The following is a 23,789-nucleotide window of genomic DNA, read 5'->3' as shown; positions in this document are numbered from 1 at the left end:
GTGTATTTCTTATTTGTTATAACACCTACAAAGTTCTCCAGAAATACAAATTTCTTACTATTCTGTTGTTAAAAATTTTTTCATTGACTTCTCCAGTTTGAAATATTTAAATGGGACGATATAACAAATCAGAAAAATAATTTAAAAAACAATACATTTTAAAATGAATTTTTCATTGTAAAACACTGATTGCCAAATATATCGTTCGGAAAAATTCTCATATAAAGAGTGAAAGATTACAACTCATATTAAATAATTTAGGTGAATTAAAAATAAATCAATATCTTATTTCACAAAGTTAATGATGTGAGCGCGTGTATAGTTCATTTCATTTCATAATTCTATGCATAAAATAATATGAAACAAAACACATAAATAATATAAAGTAATAAATTAACGTAAAAAAACTACACGTAATGATGAAAATGAAAAAATAGTTATCCAAACAATGTTTATTTTATTTAATATTAATAATTATCAAAATAAAAAATTACTCAATAAATTCAGCCAAGTAAAATAATATTAATAATAACAAACTATACCGCAACAGAATGTACGCATATGTCTTTAACATGACGCGTCAACCGATAAAAATGATAATAAGGTGACATCAACTGATTAAATTAACTAATCGATTGATCGATTAACTAATTAGTTAACTAATTAATTGATAAACACAATAAATAAATAATCTATAATGCCTTTGCTTAATTTAAACGACACAATTTCTTTTATAACTCATTAATATCGAACAATATTTTTATACATAAAATCATAATACATAATTTTGAAAAACGGCTTTATAATTAATTATTAATTAACCTATTAATAATTAATTTTAATTGATCAAGAAAATAATAAAATTAAAGTTATGAGACTAGAAATTAATTCATCATCGTTTTTGTATTTTAAACAAATTTGCAATATCATATTGTCAACATTCGAAAATATATCAATGGATAGATGAAATAAATAAATAAAAATAATTAGATTAATTGACTAATTAAGATTAATTAAAATATTAAAATTAAAATAAATTAAAATAGCCATTCTGTTACATACGTAAAGTTATCGATATATTTAGTTAGCCGTCCAATGCAATGAAACATCAATCATCATCATTTAATGTTATCGTTATCATCAGGACGAACCAGTCATCATATCATAATCGTTCTTATCCCCAACATCGTCTTCATCGTCACCAATGTCAACGCCATCATCGATAAGAGACACAGACAAACAGACAGACAGACAAACAAAGACAGACAGACAGACGGACAAACAGAGACAGACAGACGTCATCTTCATAGGTATCCAAGATCGAGGGCATGATGAAGGGCCGCTAGGTCTGAATGATTGGTCGTACGCCAGAATGGCCAGGTCATCTAGAAATGTTAATTCGAAGGAGGTCAATGCTAGACATCATCGTTATCTTTGCTATTGTACGAATTCACAATTTATATTACCATCAATTATTTTAATAAATATAACTCAATATCAAACATTCCTCTTACTTACCTTCCCTATTATATATATATATATATATATATATATATATATATATATAATTAAGATCAATATCATCATCATCACTATCATAGTGTCATCGCTATCATCGTCATCGTCGTCACCTGTTTGGCAGCAGCTTCTTCATCGCGACCATCGCCGACGACAACGTACGTACACTTGCGACCGAAGCGAGATGCGATGCGCTCGAAACAACTTTCTTTTCCTGATGATGATGATGGTGGTGATGATGATGATGTTAATGATGATGACGTGATGTGATGTGATGTTAATGATGGTAAGGACGATTTCCATGAAAAAATTTTAATGACGACCCGAAAAAGCAATAACGATCACGGTATTGATTCTATAAGAAAAGTTAATGAGCCAAGAGTAAAAGTAACCCCAACCAATAACCACTCAGATAACTAATCAACCATCAACCATCCAACCATCCAACCAGCCGGCCAGCCAAGCAACTGCTAACCTATTTTTGTAGCACTGTATATATTCTCGATGTTGAAGACTGGACTGAGGCCGTAGAGAAGAACTTTTGCCAGCGCTGGAACGAGTTGCGTCGTCGTCACGAGCACATTCACGCAAGTCGATCTGTGTGTATGTTCACTGCAAACTATACACACACGTACACACACACACACACACACACACACACACACACATACATACACATACATACATACATACACACACACACACACACACACACACACACACACACACACAAAGAATACAAACAACAAAGAACGCAAGTCAACCAAACCAACCTAGAATTGATAACGGATAAAGATTTTAGGGCCAAGGTCAGCCAGTTATCAGTCAACACTTCAATCTCACTCCTCAACTGCAACCACAATTCCCGCTTTTGAGCTCCCAGAAGTCCTGAAATTTGGTGCATAAAATAGTCTAACTTGATTATTATCATCAATCATAGTCATTGTCGTCATCATCCAACCTACCTCCAACGTTATTTCTGTAAGCTGAGTAGAGTTCTTTTATCCGGCGATACCTATCATTATGAAGATGATGAATAGACGATAATGACTACAATATAGATGACGATGACACAGTATGATGACACGGACGGCGACGATGATGATGGTGATGATGATAGATACAAATGATAATAATCATTATAAGATAATGACTAAATGTGAACACGATTGTCGTCTTTAATATTAGGTCATAAAGCTGCTTTAATCGTCATCATAATTATCATCACCACCGTTATCATCACCAGCACCATCACCATACCGACCTAAAAGCGAGCTTCCTCATCCAGTCGACTCCACCTCTGACGCCAGTGGCGAGACACAGGTTGGCGTTTGTAGCCGCCGCGTGAAAACCATCAGTCATGAAGTTGTAGTTACTGAGAAAAAATACCACGATATAGTTAGTATTTTTAGTATTAGTAGTATTATCAGTGTTGGCGGAATTTTCACGTACTCAAAATTACAAAGTTAAACACGCACACAAACAAACATATGTGATCTACCCAAGCACCTATCTACATATCAATCCGACACGAATTTACACGGGTATACAAGTGAGTGCACATACACAAAGACGCGCGCACACATTTGACCAACCACAGATACCACAAACAAACACACACACACACATACATAGACAAACACACATATACACGCCAAAGTAAAAACAGTATGACATACGATACCCAGTATGCACTCAATGGTACCTGTCTAACTGCCATTCATACACTACTAACGTGCAAGCGAGCAAACACATTCCTACGTAAATATTTACACATACACACAAATGTGCACACATACTTATACGGTCCCACACACACACACACATACACACTCAAATGAACACACACACGCACACATAAACACACATACATATAAATATATATATATATAATACAGTTTATTATAATTCCTCTTGAAAGCTGACCTCTTTCCACTACTCAATCTCCTCAACACGTGACCTTTCCTCATATGACCTTCTCTCTCTCTCCCTTCTCTCTTAATTTTACTCTCTCTTTTGTTCACTCTTTTTATCTTTACTACTATATTTCTCTTTTTATTCCTCTCTCTCTCTCGCTCTCTTTCTTATTTTTTCTCAATCCATCTCGCGATCACCAAAAGGTAAGGAGGCATATATCAACAGATCAATAGTATTAAAGTTTTCAAATCTTCCCTAGCTGATGCTGGTTGGATGGTTGGTTGAATGGTTGGTTGGATGAATGGTTGGATGGTTGGTTGGTTGAATGGTTGGTTGGATGGTTGTTTTACAATGATGTTGCTATTTTTATGCCAAATATACATACCATACAGTTATTACGGTTATAACTTATTTTTTAGCATATCTTCAAACCGATATGTAAATGAAGGAAAGAACAAACGAAGAGAAGAATGAATGAATGAATGAATGAATGAATGAATAAAACACAAACGAACGAACGTATGCAAAGTGAATGATGCAAACTGTGTTTGTGAGTGAGAGAGAAAGTAACGAGTGTATGTGCGCCTGTGCGCTTGTGTGCGCGCGTCAGATGCATGTGGCATTTATTATTCAATTTATTAGTATGTGTGCATGTACGTACGTGTAGAAGTTGTGTGTGCAAGTGTACAAATGTTATGTGTTTACGTGACTCTGTGTGTACGTGTGTGTGCGATCGTATTGATATGATGCTTGGATGATAATGTTGTCGCAAGGGAGATGAAGTGATAACGTTATTAGTGCAGAATTTTTAACGATAATACGATGTGAAGAAGATGATGAAACTATGAAGAAGATGAAACTATGATGAAGATGATGATGAGAACGGGTGGCAGAGATTTATGGGAATTTCCAAATGCATCATCATCCATACATCAGGTTTCAGCAATCGCAATATATCATCAATGTTAATTTCAGAAGAACGACGATCATTATCAAAACCACGCCATCGTTATTCATAATCATTACTATCACCAAACAAATTATCAACGTCGTCGTCATCACACAAAATGTTTCCAATCGAAAACACTTGACGGCCCATTGAAAAATAAACCATTGGATGAAAGACAAGAAATTCATCATAATCATAATCATCATCTTTGATACATTAATTCATTCAGTTATTCAGTCATTCACACACTCACTCACTCCCTCACTCACTCACTCACTCACTCACTCACTCACTCACTCACTCATTCATTCATTCACTCATTCGTTTAATATTTGATTAATTAAATTCTGTCATTCATTTGGTCGCTCGCTCGCTCAATCACTCATTCGTTTCTTCATTTAATAAAATCGTCTTTTCAATCAACTTTCTACCCACTCATCCATTCGTCAGTTCACATTAGTTTGACATTTTTCCTTTCCTACCTTCCTCCATTCATTCATTCATTCATTCATTCATTCATTCATTCATTCATTCATTCATTCATTCATTCATTCATTCATTCATTCATTCATTCATTCATTCATTCATTCATTCATTCACTCATTCATTCATCCATCTATCCATCCATCCGTCCATCCATTCATTCGATAGAGAAGACGATGGTGATGACGATGATGAAGAAGACGATGATGAGGGTGGAGAAGATGATGATGAGGACGTGGATGAAATTTATAGACCATCAATTAAAAACCACGTCAAAACATGCCAAAAAAAGGCAAACAAAAACAGGTGGAATGCTGTGTTGTTGTTATTATTATTTATTTTATTATTATTATTATTTTATTATTATTATTATTAACAATAATTTATTTAAATTTTATGGAATAATGAAAATGGAAAATAAGACCAGTATGATAGATAGGAACGAGACGATTAAATACGGTTAATTAGAATAATCTAAACAATTAATTAAAGTTTAACAAAACAAATAACTGGAAAATAAAATTAGATTATTGAAGTAAAATAAGTATAATGAGTTAATTAATTAATTAATTAATTTCTTAATTAATTAATTAATTAAGAAATCGACTAATTATTTAATCAAATCACCTCAAATCCTGTCCATTATCGTCAGACGAAACGTCATCTATATGAACCTGGTCACATTCCTGGGTGATGATAATGATAATAATGACGATGATGATGCTTATGTTGGTAGTGATGATGATGATGGTGATAGCGATGATAGTGATGGTAATGATAATGATGTCAATTCAATAGTGGTGACTGATGATGACTTATGATAGATTGAAGGTGAGGATGATGAAGAAATTATTCTTTGGCGACTGTGATGATGATTAATAAAATATTAGCAGCATTAGTAGTAGTAGTAATAGTAGTAGTAGTAGTAGTAGCAGTAGTAGTGGTAATAGCAGCATTAGTAGTATTTGTAGTAGCAGTAATAATGGTAATAATAATAAGAAGAAAAAGAAGAAGAAGAAGAAGAAGATGAAGAAGAAGAAGAAAAGAAAACAACGACAGTAAAAGAGTAATAAAGGAAATACTAGTAAGTAAAGTAAAAATGCTATGCTATCAGTCAGTCAGTCAGTGTATGGAGGCGACAGTTGTTAAACATTAAGATTGCACAACTTTGGTACGCGCTAATTCCAAATGTCAACTTGATAATCTTAAATACGCAAACATCCAAACAAACACACTCGGAGACAAACGTACAACAAATGTACATACACACATACAAACGTACAACAAATGTACATACACACATACAAACGTACAACAAATGTACATAAATACATACATACATAGGAGCACACAAATGCACATACAACATTGGTCAGACAGAGAAAAATAGTGCGAAAACGAGCAAACAATACAAATGATGATAACGTTTATAAAGATGAACAATGTAGATAACACAAAAAATGATAGTATAAGGAAGAGATGGCCAGAAGAGATAAACAGTTAGTAAAATAAAATGTGAATTGTGTGCTATAAAATCATTTAGGTTCCAATTTCAACACTCCAATTCAAACAACACCTACATATGAACAAGTGCAAACAGCAATCACACAAACATAAACAATCGCACACAAACACATCCATCAACAAAAACATAAAAACACACAAACACACATACCAACAAAAACATACAAACACAAACAAACAAACAACACACACAAAAACGAACCTCAAGATCGGTGAAGAAGAGATTGTTGTCGGCCAGACTAAATATAATCTCCTCCATGCGTAGACCCAAAGATACAGACGTAGGCGGGTCCTGAATTATCAATAAATATTGATTAACTAATTAACATGAAATATGCAAAGAAAATATGCTAATGAGCCAGGCAATTAATTAAGAAAGCAGTAAATTACGCCTGATGAATCGATTTCGTAAGGTTATTGAATTTGGTTTCTTGATTGTTTAATTGAATAAATGAAATAAATGAATAATTTGAGGCGGCTTGTTTTACTTAATTAGCATCGAACATACCACGAATTAATGAAAGAGTGAACGAACGAACGAGTGAACGAGCGAGCGAAAGAACGAACGAACGAGTAAATGAACGAATTATTAACTGAATAGACAAATAAAAATTAATTAACTATTAATGAATGAATGAAAAAGAACAATAAATATACTTTGATCAAACGAATTGAAAAAAAAAACGAATTAACAATAAAAAAAACGTGTGGATTGGCTAGCTGGTTGAACGATGGACAGAATGAGACAAACTGAAAGATGGAGTGAATGAACGACTGACTGAATGAAAGAATGACAGGATGATTGACTGATTGATTGATCGATGTAATAACAAAACACACAAACCCGTCAAAAAACGACAGTTGCATATTTCCTCTGACGAAATCAACAAGTTGTGCATTACGTTTAAATACAACATACACGAATGTTATTATGTATGTGCGTGTATGTGCGTATATGTATTTGTGTATGCGCGTGTGTTTGTTTGCGTGTGCGCAACTAACTACCACTACCACTGCTACCACTACTACTGCTACTATTGCTACCACTACTACTACTACTGCTGCTACTACTACTACCAACTACAACCACAACAACAATAAACATTTCATAGTACACATCATTAGCTTCATCATGCGGCCAGCCAGCCAACTAACTAGCTTCATCGGAACGTGGAATTATTGCACAACATACAGACGCGCACAGAATAACAATAACAATAATAATAATAATTATTATTATTATTGTTATTGTATTATTATTGTAGTTGTGGTGGTGTGTGACGAGACGTTGAAACGGCAAATTAACCGCCCTCAATTAAATATCGAGTGGCCAACCGAACTGAAGAGATAGATGTCCGGTAGATGTAAATATTAATAATAAGAGGAATAATAATAATAAAACTAATAACAATTTTATCATCAACATCATCATCATCATCATCATCATTATTATTATTATTATTATTATTATTATTATTATTATTTATTGTTATTTTAATGTTATTTGAAAGAAATGCGAGTGAGCCAGCCAGAAAAGACATAATGATAACACACAAAAAAACATTACAAACAATCATTTACATACATGCATACAGACATGAAAATATACATAAAATCGAGCAAACATACAAAAACGTGCACATACAAACATATACTGACATAGCAACAAAAACATACAACAAGCATGAAAAAACGCAAACAAAGAAGCAAGCATATTTTTACTCTTTCTTAGAAGTTTCACGTTACTCCATGTCCATAATTGTCTTCATAAACGAACGAACAAGTGAACAAACATGTGAACAAACATGTAAACAAACATGTGAACAAACGAACGAACAAACAAACAAACAAGCGAATGAAATATAAGAAAATATATGCAAAAAATACACAACAAAGTTTGTTTATTTTTGTATATTATCCGTTGTATTACCGGATATTTTATGTTTATCATCATTAACGGCTAATTCTAATTCATTCATTTACAGTTTACGGTAAACTACACTCAAACCATTAAATTTATAATTATTACTACTACTACTAATAATAATAATAATAATATTATTATTATTATTTATATATTATTATTATTATTATTTCTGGAGCAATGAAATTTCGCAGTGCCGGTGTACAATTTCATGTGCTGATTAGATTCTGCAAGCCAGGCCCCGTTCTTCCATTCCGAGAATAATAATAACAACAACAACAACAACAATAATAACAATAATAATAACAATAATAATAATAACAAATAATAATAATTATAATAATGATGTTTTTATTATCATTAATACGTAACCATTGCCAGAGCTAATAGTGATATACCCAATGAGTGAGCAGTTGGTTGCTTTCACAGATTGAAGTTTTATATTAACAAATTAATATTCTATGACTTTATCATCATCATCATCGTCATTATTATCATTATCATCAGCAGCAGCAGCAATAGCAGCAGCAGCTGCTGCAGCAACAACAGTCGCCGCTCTAGCAGCATCATTATTAAGAGTAGTAGTACTATTATTAACAGTAATAACTTTAAAACAAATGATGGAAGATGGATTATGTTTATTAGGGAGAAGTTGCATGGAGGTATAATTTTGTAGTATCATCGTCGTCGTCCTCATCTCCATCATCATATACATTATCATAGGTCATCATTAGAATTCACTAATTTCGCCACCACTATTACAGCCTCCCAGTCATAATTATCATATAGCTGAAATATAACGTCATAATATTAATAGTATAATAAAAATATTATAGCGATGATGAATAATGCCGATGCAAGCAATCGTCATCGTTAACAGACGACGATGATAAAAAAAACGAAGAGGAAGAAAAGGATGATGATGAGATGATGGGGAGGATGATGATGGGAAGGATGATGACGGTAATGGTGACGATGACGACGATGATGATGGCTATGATGGAGAAATGGTTTATCAATGAATGATTATTATAGACTGTACGCAAATAGTAAAACTTACGACAGTGATTAAGACGATGATGAAGAAGATGAAGAGGAGGATGATGATGAAGATGATGATGATGAAGATGATGATGACAAAGATGATGACAACGATGATGATGACGACGATGATGATGACGATGACGTTCATGGTGATAGGCAGTTGTCATAACAACATACCCAAGGCGTTTCCAAGTACCTGTTTGCTGGCAATCCTCAACCAAGATGATGATGATTACGATGATGATGATGATAATGATGATGATGGCACGATAATGATGACGACAATGATAATAACGTGATGACGATGTCAACGCTAATGATGATATATATATATATATATATATATATATATATTGTGATAGGATAATGTATAGGTACGTCAAATTTATCTAAAAAATGATGATGATGACAACAATGATGATGATGACGATGATGACGGAATGATAGCAATCAAATGCAATGATGTAATCGTAGTAAATGACGACGAAGACGACGACGACGATGATGATGATGATGGTTATTATCCAAACAAAAAAGGGAGAGCATTCTTTGATCTACGAAATTTAAATAAAATATATAAATAAATAAGGCCTGCTGTGAGCGCGCAAGCTTACGTACGTATGTGCGTGTGTATGTGTGTGTTTATGCATGTGTGTGTGTGTGTGTGTGTGTGGTTATGGTTGTTTTGTTATAATGTTATTTTTCAAATTTTAAATGACAACCTCTATTACAACAACTATTTATACTTCAACAACAACGACTACTCCTACTACTAAAACGACTACTACTACAACGACTACTACTACAACTACAACGACTACTACTACAAATACAACGACTACTACTACTACTACTACTACTACTACTACTACTACTACTACTACTACTACTCTAGCCACATCAACTTCATACATAATTTATTTATCAGGAGTCGACTTTATTCATTGATAATTCTCTACACAGGTCAACAATACAATACTATTGCAATGTACATCAGCAGCGTCGTTGGCGAATAATCAGTACTTATACTACTAGCTAGTATTCTTAATCGTTACTTATCAGTTATAACTGTGATCATTACTAATTACCACTTCCATCTACAAGAAGTAACGCTGATACCAGAAGAAATATCGGTGGTACCACAAGAAATAACAGTGGTACCACAAGAAATAACGGTGGTACCACAAGAAAAAACAGTGGTACCACAATAAATATCGGTAGTACCACAATAAATATCGGTAGTACCACAAGAAGTAACTATAGAACCACAATTGAAATTTTTAAATTAATAAACGAGTAATAATAAATTGACAATATAATTATAACTAAGCGACAAAAGTAGTAGTAGTAGTAGTAGTAGTAGTAGTAGTAGTAGTAGTAGTAGTAGTAGTAGTAGTAGTTAATAGTAGTAGCAGCAGTAGAAAGTAGTAGTAATAGTTGTATTGCTAGCAGTAACCGTTGTAGAAGTATTGTAGAAGTGAAAGTCTTAGAAGGAGCAAGGAAATTTGAAGTAAATGACCATTGGTCGTTATTGTAGCGATTCAAATACTGAACAGTTATTAAGAAGTTCCTCCAGATACCCAGGCAAATAAACTAGCACTCACACGCGCGCACACACACGCGCACACACACGCAAACACATGATTAAACTTGTGTGATGATTCTAAACAAATGAAATAAACAAAGGTATAACACACTTGTATATTTAGTAGAAAGAATATAAGTATTACACACACGCGCACACATGCACACACACACGCATGCACACACGTACACACATACATACACGCATGCACTTGTTTACCTCTAAGAAAGAGTAAGACTGATTTTAATTTGGAGTGATGATGAAGAAAAAGATGTTGATGATGATAATAATGACGATGTGATAATGATGATGATGCAATGATTATGATGATGATGACGTTGTTGATGGAGCTGTTAGTGGTGATGATGATGGTGATGAAGATGATGAGGATGTTTATGATGATGATGGTTTTGACTGATTAAGACAAACACACACATGACAACACATTCATTCATTTATACACACGCATACACGCAAATACACACACACGTACATACATAAAAAAAACCCATACATACAAGCTTGCATAGACAAACACAGACATACAGACACAAGCACACGTACGAATACACACAAACATAAACAAACACAGATATAAGCATACATACAAAGGTAAACGAAATGCACGTCTGCATGATGACTAACTGACTAATAATGACCAATCAGAAACAATAGACATCAACATAGACATCAACATAGACACACTGAACAGAACGGAAACAGTACTTTACAGCTACTAGCATGCATTGCAGTATTTTATTTAACAACAATAGTAAGAGTAACAACAATGAGTAACATTAGTAATAGTAATGGTAGTAGTAGTAGTAGCATCAGTAGTAGAAGTAGCAACAGTAGCAGCAGTAGTAGTAGTAGCAGCAGTAGCAGTAGTAATAGTAGTAGTAGTAGCAACAGTATCAGCAGCAGAAGTAGTAGTAGCAGTAGTAGTAGTAGTAGTAGTAGTAGTAGTAGTAGTAGTAGTAGTAGTCGTAGTAGTAGTCGTCGTCGTAGTAGTAGTAGTAGTAATCGTAGTAGTAGTAGTAGTAGCAATTACAACTTCTACAAACTCATCATCAAAAGATTTTAATTGAAATCGGAAACTGATGGAAAGAGGAGATTGAAGAAATAAAATAGTGAAAAACGTAAAAACATATTTTTTTATTTCATCATTTTATTTTATAATTTTAATTAGAGAAAGATGGGTATATCTATAATGTAACTCAATCAAATAATGCAAAAACAATTAGTTAATTAATTAAACAAAATAACTTTATATGAGCTAAATAATAAGAATTAATTAAATACATGTAGAGTGGATTTAAAATCGCATGATAGAGCTTCAGCTATTTACTGCTAAGAATATACATAGAAAGAACCGTGTGGCAAACAAGTCGATAACATGGAAATAAATATCTTTCAATTTTATAATTTTAATCCATTTAATTTGCATATTTTTAATTTAAATTTCCAAAAAGTTACGGTGAAATTTTCAAATTGCCATCATTCGAAATTAAATTCTGACGCATGATGCATATATTGGAAAATAGTTTTCAAGATAGGGGAAGAAAGTTCACACACAAAGTTCTCTTTAAATACGAACAAACACGAACGAAACTGTACACGTTCGTGCGTGATTGAATGGGCATACGTCAGTGCATGTAATGTATGCGTGTGGGCATTTTTTGTGTATGCAGGTACTCTTGTGTACGTGATGAACATACTTAATCATTTCTGGAGTAGTACGCATAAAAATACGCATACATATTCGTGTTCGTACGTACAGCTGCAAACGAAAGTATTTAAAAGTTTGTTTGCGTATGCTCAAGCTTTGTTGCGTGTTTATGCGCGTGTAAGTTCGTGAGTGTGTATTTATCGCTTTAAGATTAAAATTTTATTGAAGAAATGCCTTATACAGTACACATTGCAAGTGTATGTGTAAATGCCTAAATTTTCACACGTACATGCACACATTTGTATACGTACGTGCATATATACTACGTGCAAAGAGAAGCTAGACTGGCGTGGTTTAGTCGATTAAGTTTATTCTTAATGCTGAAACATTCGGGATCCTTGGTGGAAGTTTTTTCTCAACCTTCGTTTTAAATTTAAAATTTCAAAGTTTTGAAAAAAATTTACAGAAAGTACATTTAAACATACAAAGAAACGAACTAATGATTGTAAAAAACGCAAACATACAAGCACATACACACACGCGCGCATGTACAAGCAAATACACACACACACATACATAAACACACACACACTCAATGAAACATTTAAAAGAACAATAGAACGGAGAAGACAAATAACGCAGCAAGAAGAGAGAGGAGAGTGAAAGAAGGCAAGGAAAGGAATCGTTGATTGATTTTAAACATGTATTCACTAATTTAGATACTAACTCTTTATATTCAGTTCGTTCGTCATTCACTCAATCTTTCGTTCGTTCCATTGTTCATTCATTCATTTTGCTCGTTCATTTATTCTTTCTTTGTTTACTAATTTTTTCGTTCATTCATTTCATCCATTCATACATTCATTTCAATTACTTACTGAACAAAAACTCAACGTTATGCATAACACCCAACATATATATGTGTAAGTATATATATGTGTGTGTGTTTGTTTGTGTTGTGTGTTTATGGTATATACACAAACCAAAAAATAAATGCCTGCACACACTCACACAAACACACCCAAACATTCGCGCACACATCCGCACGTGCATACACAACAAATACTAATTGAATTCAACACAGGGTAACGTATGTATGCACTAACTTCACTTCAAATCAGACATAAAAACCTTCACAAACACACAAACACCACCCATACACACATACATACATACATCCATCTATCCATACATACATATATACACAGATACATGCATGCATGCAGTCACACAAGTATAAAAAATAATAATTCATCTAAAACATTTTTAGAAACAAACGAACACATGCAAAATAAGAATTAAATTCATAATAATAAACTGTGTGTGATTGTATGTATATTCATGGACATGATTGTATATATACACAAGTATGCTTGTGATGTTTATATACGCATAGGTACGTGCATGTGTGCGTGTATGCGTGCGTGTTAATGTACGTGCGAGTGTGTTTGGATGAATAGCGTTTGCAGCAACCATCTGTTTATACCATTAGATGTCTTGACTTGACTGCTAACGTAACAGGATGAACTGAATAAACTAACATATAATCATGTTCGTTCGTCTTTGTATTTTTCTACGTGTTTGTATGTATGTGTTTGTGTGTATATATCTGTATGGACGTGTTTGTCTGTATGGATGTGTTTGTATGTATGTATTTCTATGGATGTGTTTGACTGGATGTATTTGTATCTGTATGTTTTTGTTTATATTTATTTTTATAATTCTATGTACCTGTGTTTTTGAGTGTGGTTAACTTTAAAAGACGAATTTAATAAAGAAAAATTAAAAGAGTATAGTCATACTCATACTCATACTTCATTCTACCTTTTATTTCTCGTACTTGCGCCCTAACAACTACAGTTCTGTATGCTTGAGCGCAAGCATATAGGCTCGCACTTGTATTGTATTGTTTCGATGGTCCAACACACACGCACGTACACACACACACACACACATCACACACATCTACACATATGTAAATAAGCAAGAAGAAGAAGGTGATTGTTGAGCTGGAAGGTTAGATGCTTTGACGGAAGGGAATAATAACTAGAAGCGAAATGAGCCAGTAAAAATTTATATTCTATTGAATGTACAATGCTGCAAGTTAGACAAATGTATCTATCTATACCTAAATCTTAAATTAAATATATAACTCCACATATAACAAACGTTTAAAAAGCTATTAAACTTTCCAGACTATTTATAAAAATAATGTACAACACCAGCATACCAATAAACATACAAAAACTTAAACATACCAACCAAAACTTAAGCACACATAAACCAACATCAGCAATTAGCACAGTCATACACGGTTGTGGGTCGTTCCATTTTACCTGGGAAGGGTGTTCAACACATCCTGACACTCATTATTACGCAATGTTGACACTTATATATATATATATATATGTGTGTGTATGTGTGTGTGTGTATGTGTGTGTTATGTGTACAAGATAAACACATAATTGTATATTAGGAGATAGTAGGAGGAATGGAAGGGGTACAAAAGAGAATGAAAGAAATAAAAGAATGAAGTACCAAGTGAGCAATCATCATCATCATCCTTAAAATCATCATCCCCCTCATCATCACCATCATCATCACGAACCTTTCCATATTTCTGAGCGTAGGTTCCAGTGAGTAGAGAATGAAAGATGATGATGGTTTCGTCCAGGTCCCATATAAAAATCCTCTCCAGTTCGGAATCGGGTCCCGGAGATGGATTGTTGTTGTTGGTGCTGCTGCTGTTGTTGTGGCGGCGACCTCGGCTACGCGATTTCGAGTCTGGCGACGAAGGTGATTGACGATTAAGATGATAACGATTGCACGTGTGTTTGTATGTATGAATATAGTGTTCCAAATGTATACAGTGTGTTGTATATATGTATATGCAGAAGCAGATGCTATTAAATATACGAGCGAACAAATAAATATGCATGAATAATATTTGATGCTTCACACAAAACAATTTTACAAACAGATCTGACTGCGTTAGTGAGAGATTTTTTTATTTACTGCATACACAAACATCAGTCAATACATCAGTCAACACATGTGTATTTGTATATGAGCACGTTTGTACGCACATATATTAGTGCATGCGTTTGAGTATGCGTGTATGTGTATACGTGAACATACAAACACGTACGTATGTATGTATGTGTACGTATGTTTATCCAAGTGGCCGTGTGTTTATTGACAGAGTAGACAGCTTGGTGGCGAATTGAAGAAATGTTTATTTTTCTTGTCTGGTTCACTACTAAATCTGGTTCACACGTACAGACGTGTACACACATACACACATACAAACACGCCGACATTATACACACGCATATAAAAACACACAAGAAAACCCACACGTATATAAATATCGATACGGATACGCAAAAATAATTGCTACGATAAAAATGACGGTAAGGTAAATGTAACATTTTTGTTGTTATTACAATGGTGACTATATTCAGATTCACACATACAATTCATCCAGTGTCAGAGTCGGATGGAAAATATCCAACTCCGAATCCGTCCCCTCAAAAAAAACCCCCGAAATCTACTACTGCGTATGTATTACGCATGTGTGGGTATAAGTGTGTGTGTGTATGTGTGTGTGTGTGTGTGTGTGTGTGTGTGTAGTTAATAGTAATGAAAATGATACTTTTATCTTCATTGCTGTTGGGTGACCAGGTCTTCTGGGAGTCCTCCGATTTGACGTTGTGTGGTGATGGTGACGATTCAAAGTGTGTATCTGTTTGTTTGTTGTTATTATTATTATTATTATTATAGTTACAGTTATTATTATTATTATTATAGTTACAGTTATTATTATTATTATTCATTATCATCTTCATCATTTTACTCACTCTCACCATCTTCATCATCATCTTCATCATCTCAGTCATCGTCACCGTCATCATCATTATAGACTCATCATCACTGACAATATTTATACTTTGCGAAATTTCCTGAAAGTAATTCAATACGGAAGAGAAAAACTGAGAAAGAGAGTGGAAAGAGAGAGCGCACATGGAGAGAGAAAGAAAACAGAGAGAGTCATGATTGAATTTAGACATCTTTAAAGATTGGTATATATACAAACTGGAAAATAAACACAGACATACAACATTCAAACAGACAAATTATACTATACACACACATGTATATATATATATATATATATATATATATATATATAGAGAGAGAGAGAGAGAGAGACAAAGGTATAAAGATGTAAATCCCATTTTACAAACATACATACACATACAAGAACACACATACACATATGAACCAACATTAACATACATACATAAACAAATATACAAATGCAAACCGCGGTATAAATGCGTCTTTCACACATTTACCAGTACCAAAAAAGTGAACAACAGATCAGACACAACCTCGCATACTCCTACACAAACACAAACATAATTAAAAACAAATAAATCAAGAATAGGGCAAACATTTTGTACTACCACGGATATGTACACTTAAAATAACGCATACAATAATGCATACACGCACAAATACATGCATACATGCAAAACGTATTCAGATATAAAACATATACACATATATATACACACATACGGTACGTACACACACACGCACACACATACACGCACATATCCAAAGATAGCAACAGCAGCCACAAGAACAGCAGATACAAAATTTGTATTGAAACACGATAAGACAAGTCCAATATTGAATGACTGACTGCATACAAAACCACAAGTATTCATGTATATAAGTATGTATGTATGTGTGTGTATGTAGGTATGTATAATGCATGTATGTACATATACGCGTATGTGTATGTATGTATGTGTGTACCCTCTGGATGTATATGTGGCAGGTATGTGTACATATTTGAATGAACGTGTCTCTGTCAGTGTTTCAAAGTATGTGTACTTATATGTGTGTCTATGTGTGGTGTGAGAATTTAATGTATGAAAAAATTTGTGTATGTATGTGTGTAATGTGTATGTATGTGTGTGTGTGTGTGTGTGTGTGTGTGTGTGTGTGTGTGTGTGTGTGTGTGTGTGTGTGTGTGTGTGTGTGTGTGTATGTTTGTATGCCCTCCATGTTCATGAAATAAAATAAAATAATTCATAACGATGAATTAAACAAATATGTTTCAAGGCGTCATTTAAATTGCAAGAACGTTAATCAATCTTGACGAAGTTCAGTCCATTCCAAAAAGTCCGTCCTAAAACGGCAAAATCTCTATTACCATTTTTCAAATTTATTTTCGGTACACATAATTTATATGAACTGGAAGATCTCAATTGCCCAGGAGTTCCCATTCATTCGACGAGTACCTAGGAGCCAGACCATTTAAACACCATTACTCCAAATTTTAACAGGATTCTTTGCATTATAGACAGCCAGTGCAACTCTCATAAGATTGAAAAGAAATGGTTCAACCTTAAACCACCAACCTTCGTAGCCTGATTCTGAGCTACTACCTGCAACTTCGAAATCCATTAATTCGATATTCCGTATAAAAGACAGTTGCAATACGCCAATCTAGTGTTGATAAATGCGTGCATCAGTGACGTAAGAGCGTCTCTTTTTAAAAACTTTCTTCACAGACGAATCTGGCAAAGTTGGCGAAAGCAATTCTTAACCAATTCTGAATCACGTAGACCCATTGTCAATCTTGAATCGATTTAATAGCCTAAATATATGTAGGTATGTATGAAGAATGCATGTATGTAAGTATGAATGTACATGGATGTATTAAACAGTACTTTATCATGAATAAAGGAACCTTAATCCCAATGCCTGTATGTTTTTTGTATCTGCCTATTTTATGGGCATCTACGCGAGATTTAAATGTGTATTAAGACGTATTTATGTGAGTATTAATGAAATGAAACGTGTACGTAATTACGCTCTAAGGTATGTTTTGTATGGTATTTTTACATTATTAAATATATCTTCTCTCCAGTCCTATGCTTCATATCACAAGCAAAAAATTATTTTCAACAGCATATGAAGAAATTTAACGGCAACAAGACGAGAGGATAATATAGAATAATAAGTTAATTGCAAAAAGTTGAAATGAACAAAAGCCGCCGGAGCTAAAAAGAAGAACAACATGGCATGGCATCATCTAACAGCATCAGTAGCAAGTGAATGTAACGACACATCTATCTATTAAATAACATCAACTACAATTGTAGCATCAACAATAACAACACTAGCAACGACGACATTAATAAACAATTGCATCAACAACATCAACGAAAAATGTAAACAAAGTATAGAAACTTTCAATATCATGGGAATAAAAACGTTGCCATCAATAAATCAAATTTATAACCGCCAATAAACGTACATAAATCGAAACAAACGAAGCACTTATAAACAAAACTAGACAAATTTCAACATATATAAACACACATTTAAACACACACACAAGTTTGTATATACATGAAAGAAGTAAATAGTGACAAACATCTAGACATACATGAACAAATCCGCAAACTAACATGCATACGAACATACATGTAAACGAACGAACGAACGAACGAATGAAAGAACGAACGAACGAACAAACAAACATTCAACAGATGTGAAGCTTATTTACGTGTAGTAAATTAATTAATTCCGCTTATGACATGCGATATTTATTATATTATATTTTATTATGCCATATATGCCAGGCATATATGGTATAATTCATTTACACTTAATTAACATAATTACTATTAATTAATATTATATCGCCTTCATCATCATCACCACCAACATCATCATCACCAGCTTTATCATGATCATAAATATAATCATTCACTCTCTTTTCATAAACAACATCATCGTCGTCGTCGTCATCTTGCTAATCGTCATCATCATCAACAACAACATCATCATCACCATCATCATCATCATCATATTTGTCATCCTCAGAAAAACATAAGCACCATTATCAACATCATCATCATCATCACCGACAACATCCCCTCATCAACATCAGCAACATCATCGTCGTCGTTACTCATCATTCATTACTAACCGCCAGGTGGCAGTAGTTGATACGTTTGAGTCGAGGGGACGACCGATAGCGAGGCAGCCGCGGCTGCCGATAGCGGGGTGGCCGCTAGTGGACTGGCTGTCCCCATATGGCTGACCATGTAGGGGCTGTAGTAGCTGTATGGCGAGGCGTAGGGAGGTAGTTGTTGATGGTGGTGACTGTAGCCGTTTAAGTTGCTGCTGCTGCTGTTGTTGAGATTGTTGTTGCTGGTGTGGCTGTTGTGGCTGTGGTGGTTGCTGTATAAACTCGTGTAGTCCGCGTTCTGTTAGGACGGTGTGTGTGTGTGTGTGTGTGTGTGTGTGTGTGTGTGTGTGTGTGTGTGTGTGTGTAGTGGTTGGTTGCGAGAAATGTGACGATGAAAAGAACGGTGGTGGAGATGAAGACGACGATGATTAGAGTAGTTACAGGTTGGATGATTGAAAGTACAATTTAATTAATTAATTAATTAATTAATTAATTAATTAAAGAATAAAATAGATGATTTAATTGATAAAATGAATAAAATTTAATTAATTAATTAATTAATTAATTAAAGAACAAAATAGATGAATGTAATAATTTTAAATGAAAATGATATTCAAGTAGAGCGTTTAGTGGGAAAAATTATATTCAACTAAATGAATGGATAGATTGGGCCAGTAAATGAATGAAAATATTCACCTACCGACATTATTATTATATCATCATCATCATCATCATTATCATCGTTGTGTCATCACCATCATCCTCATCTTCATCTTCATTCCCAGCATCATTCCGATGAAATAATAATTTATGAGATGCTAAATTAAAACTGGCGACCTATTAAACTAATGCAAATAAATCACATTAGAAGAAGTTTGAATGAATTTTTGTTTATTTGTTTGTTTGTTTGTATGTATGTATGTAAGTGTTTATGTTTGTATGTTTGTCTACATGTTATGGCTGTTTCTACGTTTAATTTTGTGTAAATATCTTGTAAATTTATATTGTATCATTGAACATGTTTGTATGTTTACTTGTTTGTTTGTTTGTCTGTCTGTTTGTATGTTTACTTGTTTGTTTGTATGTTTACTTGTTTGTTTGGTTAATTGTTTGTTTGATAGCCTCTTTGTTTCTTTTCAACAATTTTATTCAGCCGCTAAACCAACCCATCCAACCGTTATCCTCCATCGTATTTGCTATCATATCATAACCATCTTCATATCACAACCATCATATTTCTCCTTATTGTCATCATCATCACCAACATCATCACCAACACCATCATCATCATCATCAACATCATCATCACCACGAACGTCATCATCCCTGTATGACGTCAAGTACATCAACCGGAACTGACGAAATTCCATTGAGACTTTATTTTTATTAATGATGATAGAAGAAAAAATGAACGAGAGAGCGGGAATGAAAGAATGAAAGAGAGATAAAAAAGGAGAAAGAGGAAAAGAGAAAGAGAGAGAGAGAGAGAGAGAAAATTTAAAAAATAAATAAAGATAATTGGAGAAAGAGAAAGAATAGAAGAATGAAAGACGACAAAAAAGATCAAATGTAAATAAACATACACCCAAACCATTGCATAACTATGCACTACATATGTGTGCATGCATGCATCCACACATGCATGCATGCATATACAAGTTTGTATGCATGCGACTGTGTGTGTTTTTGAATGTGCGTTTGTTTGTATATTTGCAAGTTAAAAGTTTAAGTGTCTTTGTTGTCGTGCATGAATGTATGTTGTTTCTTTGTTTTTGTTTTCATGTTCATCAGAATGTTGTCTGCAGGATATGAACTTGTATTGGTATAACTTTAAAAATAAGTATTATCAAAGCAGTAAAAAATGTAGTAGTGGTGGTAGCCACAATTGTAGTACTTGCTTATGTTGTTGTGGCAGTTGTAGTAGCAGCAGCGGTAGTAGTAGCACTAAAGTAGCAGTACGCTAGTAAGAATAGCAGAAAAATAAACAGAAATGTTTGTTCAGCAGCTCATTAAAGACCCATCACACACACACGCGCATACAAACGCGCGCGCACACACACACACAGAAAAAGAGAAAGAAAAAGAGAGAGAAAGAGAGAGAGAGAGAAGAGAGAGAGAGAGAAGAGAGAGAAACTATGCAATCACACATCCAAAAAAACTATAATAATACACACATACCAAAATCTACAAAGAGACAAATTAAACGTGATGCAACCATGCACAATGGTACATGCTTTCACGTACACAAACACACACATTCACATTCACACACATACACAAACACAAACACACACACACACACACATAAGAACAGTTAAACAGGAAACGGAAGGAAATGAATTAAGAAGAGTTTTGTAAATATTTAGACATTGTATTATGCAAGTCCGTATGTCATTCCTAGTGATGGATGGGTAGTGGGATGGATGGATGGATGAATGAGTGGATGGATGGATAAAAAAATGGAAAACTGAAAAATGAAGAGATGATTCAGATGATTCTTGGCAAAATTGTTTCTTGAATGAATGAATGAATGAAAGAACGAACTAATCATTTATATCTATCCATTCGTAAATCATTCTCTCACTTACTCACCTGTTCGTCAATCCACCTCGCAAATGAAACAACTATCTACAAACAATTGGAAAACAAATATTTTGAATATCTACGTATGCACTCAAAACACTCGCACGCACACGCACACGTAAATACACAAACAAGATCGTACAAGCCCACACATACACACGCAGACAAAAAAAACAGCAACCCCAGCTAGCTAGCCAGCCAACAGACAGGCAGACAGACAGACAGACAGACCTGTGCAGGACCAGAAGCTATGTAGCCGCCACCACTTGCACCGCCCACAAATGATGTCGGTGACGTTGGAAAGCATGAAGCCATGTCGAAACAACTGCTATTGTAGAGGAAGTTTTGAGATGTTGAAGTCGATGACGACGACGACGACGACGAAGACGATGATGACGACGATGATGATAATGATCCGAACGAAGCTCCGTTGTAGCCGCTCAGACAGTTGAGAGATTGAGCTAGGTGGTCTGCTAGGTGGTAGGTAAGTTTAAGTGAGAGTTATAATCAATGATTGAAGGAAGGAATTAACTAATTAATTGGCGAATGAATGAATGAATGAATGAATGAATGAATGAACGAATGAATGAATGAATGAACGAACGAATGGATGAACTATTTGTTAAATGGGCGGAGGAATAAAAAGTTTGAATGGATAAAATTACATTGAGAGTGGAATGAATGAAGGTTATGTTATAATAAGATAATATATTAATAAGGGCGTGTATTTGCACATTCTTCTAACGCAAATGTGTGTGTGTGCTTGTGTTTGCGTGCGTGTGTGTGTGCGTGTGTGTATTGTAAGTAGGTGTAATTATAAGCATACTGCATCCTTTTATAAACCAGTATTTATATATATTTATTTATATTTTAAAATTTTATTTTCCATTTCAATCACTCTTTTTCTCACATTCTTTCTCTTCCTTTTTTACTCTCTCTCTCTCTCTCTTTCCTCTAATTCTCTATCTCCCTCGTTTAGTTTTATACTTTTATCTCTATTTTCTTCAACCTATTTATCACTTTCGTTCATATAATGTAGTGCTTGAGACTTTAGTATTAAAATGTATGCTTGTAAGTAGGTGTGCCTATGCATGCGTATGTTTGTGAACGTGTGTGGTGTATGTTTGTGTACGTGTGTGTATGTTTGTGTACGTGTGTGTATGTTTGTGTACGTGTGTGTATGTTTGTGTACGTGTGTGTACGGTTGTGTACGTGTGTGCAGATGAAACGTGCACGTGCAAAAATAAGTTTTAAACAATGAAGGAATCCATTTACCATGCAGCAGATAACGATGGCGATCATGATGATGATGATGATGATGATGATTTAAAATTTCATAAGGTTATACGCTTCATTTTACAATCCATTCAAGAATGAAGCAGTGAGGAAAATAAAAAAAAAACCCAGTTACTATCCAAACAACAGTGACAATAAAACTAACTTTAATAATAGTAAAAATAATGATAACGACGACGACAACGACGATGATGAAATTATTCATGTAGTGGATGAAGTCATGAGAACAAATGAAATTGGAACAACAGCAACAAACACAACAAACAATGACAACTACAATGACTTTTATTGTGAAACGCC

General features: G+C 34.0%; 1 protein-coding gene across 1 annotated transcript; it reads right to left on the bottom strand.

Annotated features, from left to right (window-relative positions):
- Positions 1–140: 140 nt before the first annotated feature.
- Positions 141–15,551, bottom strand: HELRODRAFT_106264 (hypothetical protein; the record flags this gene model as incomplete). Its single annotated transcript, XM_009017789.1, has 9 exons — positions 141–1,385; positions 1,632–1,732; positions 1,994–2,115; positions 2,292–2,406; positions 2,484–2,533; positions 2,783–2,893; positions 5,495–5,553; positions 6,594–6,683; positions 15,222–15,551. The coding sequence occupies 9 exons, from the start codon at positions 15,549–15,551 to the stop codon at positions 1,305–1,307; spliced, it is 1,059 nt and encodes a 352-aa protein (XP_009016037.1). The 3' UTR covers positions 141–1,304.
- Positions 15,552–23,789: the final 8,238 nt, after the last annotated feature.

The sequence above is a fragment of the Helobdella robusta genome (genome assembly GCF_000326865.2).
Source record: "Helobdella robusta unplaced genomic scaffold HELROscaffold_2, whole genome shotgun sequence".
Classification (NCBI taxonomy): domain Eukaryota; kingdom Metazoa; phylum Annelida; class Clitellata; order Rhynchobdellida; family Glossiphoniidae; genus Helobdella; species Helobdella robusta.
Note: the sequence above shows the minus strand (reverse complement) of the source record. Positions and strands in the feature narration are given on the sequence as shown.